The sequence below is a fragment of the Chrysochloris asiatica genome, unplaced genomic scaffold (assembly GCF_000296735.1).
Source record: "Chrysochloris asiatica unplaced genomic scaffold, ChrAsi1.0 scaffold00116, whole genome shotgun sequence".
NCBI classification, from domain to species: domain Eukaryota; kingdom Metazoa; phylum Chordata; class Mammalia; order Afrosoricida; family Chrysochloridae; genus Chrysochloris; species Chrysochloris asiatica.
Genome location: NW_006408634.1, coordinates 7,093,930 through 7,099,323, shown reverse-complemented (window position 1 = coordinate 7,099,323; position 5,394 = coordinate 7,093,930). Strand labels below are relative to the sequence as shown.

General features: G+C 47.6%; 1 protein-coding gene across 1 annotated transcript in view; it reads right to left on the bottom strand.

Annotated features, from left to right (window-relative positions):
- The window catches only part of TRPM4 (transient receptor potential cation channel, subfamily M, member 4), a 52,664-nt gene that overhangs the window by 37,565 nt on the left and 9,705 nt on the right, over positions 1 to 5,394 (bottom strand). The window contains exons 3-6 of the mRNA XM_006868402.1: positions 4,811 to 4,985; positions 4,297 to 4,477; positions 3,964 to 4,127; positions 3,173 to 3,371 (exon numbers count right to left, since the gene is read on the bottom strand). Of these exons, the coding sequence (XP_006868464.1) occupies positions 3,173 to 3,371; positions 3,964 to 4,127; positions 4,297 to 4,477; positions 4,811 to 4,985 (719 nt within the window). The remainder of the gene's footprint in view (positions 1 to 3,172; positions 3,372 to 3,963; positions 4,128 to 4,296; positions 4,478 to 4,810; positions 4,986 to 5,394) is intronic.

Here is a 5,394-nt window from a genome sequence, read left to right as displayed (position 1 = left end):
GGCAGAAGGATTGCATGGAGGGGATTGTAACCATGGCAATGAGATGATATACAATAGAATGAATGTAAAACCAATGTTCTCCCATGTAAACTATCACATAATTCATAATAAAACATTTAAAAAAAAAAAAGGGGGGGGGTTGGCTGGGGTGTGAGGAGTGGGATCAGTGATGTTACAATGTGTTGATTGCAATCAAAGATGGAGGACACGTGTGTACATTGAATGGAAAATTGATCTGATTTGTAAACCTCCAACCAACTCACAATAAAAAGCTATTGTTGTATTGAAATGCCTAAAAGGGGTTCTACAACTTGCCCAGTGAAATAGGCCTCTTGCGGAGCCTTTGCAGAGTATAGGACCTTAGGTGGACTCCTGAGTCCCATCCAGAGCCTTCTGAGGTGGGACATTTTCACTAGCAAGGACAAGCAGACCAGCCTGGAACAGCTAGAGCAACAGAAGATACATCTTCAAAGAAAGACCATGAGGAAAAACCCAAAACAAAAATGTCAGCGTGACTGGCTACCACAAGAATAAGCAAGCTGTTCGCCAGGAAGTCATCAAGGCAATCAATCAAGATCCTTAAGGACAAACTCCCTTCTAAGACTGAAACTCACAATCTGCCCTTTGGTTGTTTTAAATTATGATATATTCCTGAGTGTTTTGATGTACAATCCTCTCCAACAACTCCCCCCCCTAAAAAAACCCAGAGGGAATAGAAGTAAATACTGTTGAATGATGATGCATGGAGGAGATTGTAAACATTGCAATGAAACAATGATGTAAAACCGATATTCTCTCATGTAAACTATCACTCGATCCACAATGAAAAATTGTTTTAAAAGAAAAAAAAAAAAAGTTGGAAATAGAAATATTGTATGACCCAAAAAAAAAGGCTAAAACTCAAAGGGAACATATGAGCAGGCATGTAAGCTTGGCATGTAAGCTTGCTGGCGACCACATTGGTCTACTGGTGAGTGGAAGAGGGGGAAAGGCAGCAATGAAGAAATGGGCTGAGTTCAACCATAGTCCACTGACTCCCGTTGACCTGGAGATGAGAGAAGAGGAAGGGCTGGGTGGTCCAAAGTGTAGTGAGACCTGGGGGCACTTGAGCCCATGGATAAGGACATAGCCACAGAGGACTAGAGCTGAGAGTAAAGCATCCAGCTGATATGAAGTGAGGAGAGATGAACAGGAATACCCAAATTTTCAGACAGTACCCATTTGACCTAGCCTCAATGGCTTGATAATCAGAACTCAACTAAAGGACAATTAAAAAAAAAAATTTTTTTTTAAATAAAGGAAACAAGGGTAAGTTGTTACAATTTGATGAACCTGACCTATACTCATGGTAGTAGTAACTCTAAATACCAGTAGAGAGGGAAGGAGTCTTCGTATCAAGTATCAATGCTATCCCCTCTGTACACAAGGTAGATAGGGACGGGCAACTTAGACATTGGCTACCTAAAATAGGGAGAGAAGGGCTATAAAGGCACAAAGTGACTGGCTTACAAGGTTTCATGATGGAATTTAGTTTAAGAGTGTGGGGGAAGAAAGAGTTCCCACTGAATAGTTTTCATCTTGTCTAGTTAGATCTAGTGAAAAGAGATGGGAATAAGATTCTTATGATTCAATAGTGAATAATTGTTATCATGACTAATTGCAACTGTCACAATTGTAAAGGTAGAAGTTCTGTAACAAAAACAGGGGAGTGGTTAATTTTACAGTCCAGACACAGAGGACCCTAGGACCATCAAGGGAGAAGAGCACAAGCAGAATGCGGGACCTTATCCAGAGAAACAGCAACACCTAAGGGACATGGAGAGGGAGAGCGGCTAATGACTCAAGATTCATGGGAAGAAAGGGATTGAGAGTTGGTGGTCAGGAGGCAGACTTTCAGAATGTGCCCTTTGGAGATGTAAATTATTATATATGTCTGAGTGGTTTTGTTTGTTTGTTTTTAAAAAGCTAAAGTGGATAGAGAGAAATACTGTTAACTGATGGTACATGGAGGGGATTATAATCAATGTAATGAAACAAGGTGTATGATTTGTTGAATGTAAATCTGATGATCTGCCCTGTAAACTTTCACTCAATCCACAATAAAAACCTTAAAAAAAAAGTGGGGGGTGGGGGATAGAAGTAAATACTGTTGACTGATGGTACATGGAGGAGATTGTAATCATTGCAATGAAGCAAAATATGATTTATGGAATGTAAAACTGATAATCTGCCCTGTAAACTTTCAATCCACCACAATAAAAACCTTTAAAAAAAAAAGCTATTGTTGTCTTTTAAGTAGTTAAATAACTTTTTTGTTACATATTTTTTTTTGCATTTTTTAAAGTCTACTCTGTTATTTGGGAGTGTGGTGGTTCTGTAGAATAAGCACTGGACTACTAATTACAAGGTTGGTAGATCGAGCCTACCAGTCTCTCCAGAGAGAAAGATGAGGCTTTCTGCTCCCGTAGAGATTTACAGCCTTGGAAACCTTATACAGGGTCACTATGAATCAGAATCAACCTGACGGGCACACAACGACAACAACTACAGTAACTGTGTAATTAGAAGTCAGAATAGAGGCGACCCTTGACTGAGGGCTGGTACATTGTTTAGTTCATCTGAATGTTGGTTGCATAGATGAGTTCGGTTTATAAAAACTCTGGATAGAAAAGGACATTCTGACAGTCTCAATGGGAGTGAAAATTACTACAATTGATAAAAGTTTGGACCTAGGGAAATGGTTATTAGGAAAGTACAATATATATAATATAGTAGTTGAAAAGGATCAAAAGAAAGAAGCTCCCATATATGTAGAAATGGAATTGCACAGGATTTTATCAAGATGACCATTTTTATGTATTTTTTATATATGTTAGATTTCGGAGGCCTGGGGTGGCGCTGTAGGATAAGCACTGGACCAGCAAAAACCGGTTTGAACCACAAGATCGGCGGTTCAAACTCACCAGCCGCTCTTGGGAAACCCTCCACAGGGTCGCTAGGAGCCAGAGACGACTCCATGGCACTTCACAACAACGTGAATAGCTTTTTAGCACAGAAAATGATAACAGGAGAATATCTGTCACGGAAAATTCTCCTCTCCGCCATAGACCTCAGATTTTGCCTGGGATCCTGAAGCTCTACCCCAGATTGTGGGGGTCAAAAAGCCCCTTACCTCCGACACCAATCTTCTGCCGGGAGATGTAGGACTCGAAATTCAGGCGGAAGCGGTTCTCGCCACCCAGGCGGCCGTGGGTGCCATCGTCCACGAGAAAGAAGGCGGAGTAATTGTAGTCCAGGGGAAACTGTCTCCTGGCCGCCTGGCCCTGGTCCTCGGGGTTGCTGCGCCACGGATACCTTGCAGGGAAGGAGCCCTGGAGACAAGTGATCAGACCAGCGGGTCTGTCAATCAAGGGGTACAGGCACCAGTCTTGTCCGCCCCCAAGAACTTGAGTCCAGGCCCCCAGCCCCCTACTCCCTTAGGCCTAGGATTTGGAGGTCCCCACAAGTCCTTCTCTGGTAGCATAAGTGGTTACGAATCGGGCTGCGAACCTCACGGTCAGGAGTTCGAAACTACCAGCTGTTCCACGGGAGAAAGATAAGGCTTTCTGCTCCCGTAAAGATTTACAGCCTCAGAAACCTTATACAGGGTCGCTATGAGTCGGAACCGACTCCACGGCACATAACAACAACAACACAAGCCCTTCTCTGGAGTCCTGATGTGGCGCTGTGGGTTCATGCGCCAGATTGCAAAACCGTTTGAACTGCAAGGTTGGCGGTTCAAGCTCATCAACTGCTCCTCGGAAACCCTATGCAGGGTCGCTATGGGTCAGAACAGACTCGATGGCACTTCACAACAAGCGCTTCTCTATTAGACCCAAGAGTCGGGGCTCTGGGACTCCTCCAATCTCAGACCTAGGTGTACTGATCCCCTTGCCCCCACCTCCCTCAGACCCTTAATCCCACCTTGGGGTTGAGAAGGGTGTCTCTGTTCCGGACCACGCCCCAGGGGGCCACGCCCATGGCTACGACCTTGCTGCCCCCGGTGCTGGCCGTCTGGTGGTCCCGCACTGCCACACCAACATGCCGACCAATGCCCTTGTGCAGCCCGCCTGTGACAATCCAGGCCCCTACGGAGGAGAGAGGCAGAGTGTGGTGGTGAGGGTCAGACACTCAGAGACATGTCAAGACGAAGGAAGAGACAGACACAAAGACAAAGACAGACGCTGAGCCATGGGGGTGAGAAACAGCCCCCCAGAGGAGTGGGGTGGGGGATGCAGCTCACAGGGAAGTGGTCACCTGTGCTCTGGGCAGCCCGCACCAGCCCTCGACGCAGCAGGTCCTGCAGCCAAGTCTGGAGGACTGGTTCCCCGGAGCCCCCCAGCACTGACACCACCAGGTTCGGGGCACGAAAGCCCCATGTGCTTGTGACCAGATTATAGGCAGCTGCTGGATCCGTTCGGTCAGAGAGACGAAGGAACTGTGGACACACGCAGGGGAGGAGACATGGAGAGAGGGCGGACAGAGACCCAGAGACAAGGGACAGAGAGTCAGAGAGACGGAAAGGACAGAGACTCAGAGGAGAAGGATAGAAACCCAGAGTGTGAGAGAGGAACAGACCCAGAAAGAGTAGGGAACAGAGACCCAGAGAGAGAGGGGACAGAGAACCAGAGAGAGAGAGGGAAGAGAGACCCAAGAAGCCACAGAGGCAGGGTTGGGCAGTGGCTGAGGCACCCCAGACTGTGGGACCCCTGAAGCATGACAGCCTGCAGTGCCCTTTCTAGCCCCGGTGCTCCCAGACATGCAGCCTCACACTGCTAGGCTTGCGGCCCGCGCCCAGGAAATCCAGGTCCCCATAGGCATCAGTGGGCTTCTCAGTGGTGTGTGCGTCGCCATCCCACTCGGTCACCACGGCCGCTCCAAATGCATCCTCCACAGCCACTGAAGGATGAATACTTCGGGAATTCCCACACTGGCACAGGGTCCCTCTGGAAGGGAGGGAGGGGACTATGAAGCCCAGGGGCTTTACCCCAATCAAAGCATCCTGTAGAAGTGTCTTGATTTTGTAGAGGGGGCTTTTTATACTGACCATGGCCTCCCAGGGGCAGCTACACCCCATTCTGAACCTGGCATAACCCAGAGAAAAGGGGACAGAGACCCAGAGAAAGAGAGAGAGGGGGGCCCAGAGAGATGGGGTGGGACAGAGAACCAGAGGGGGAGACCCAGATAGAGAGGGGGACAGAGGCTCAGAGAGAGGGGGGCAGAGACACAGAGAGAGACTTAGAAAGAAAGGAACAGAGACCCTGAGAGAGCGGGAACAGAGACTCAGAGAGAGAGGAGGGCAGAGACCCAGAGAGAGGGGGACAGAGACCCAGAGAGAAGGGACAGAGACCCAGA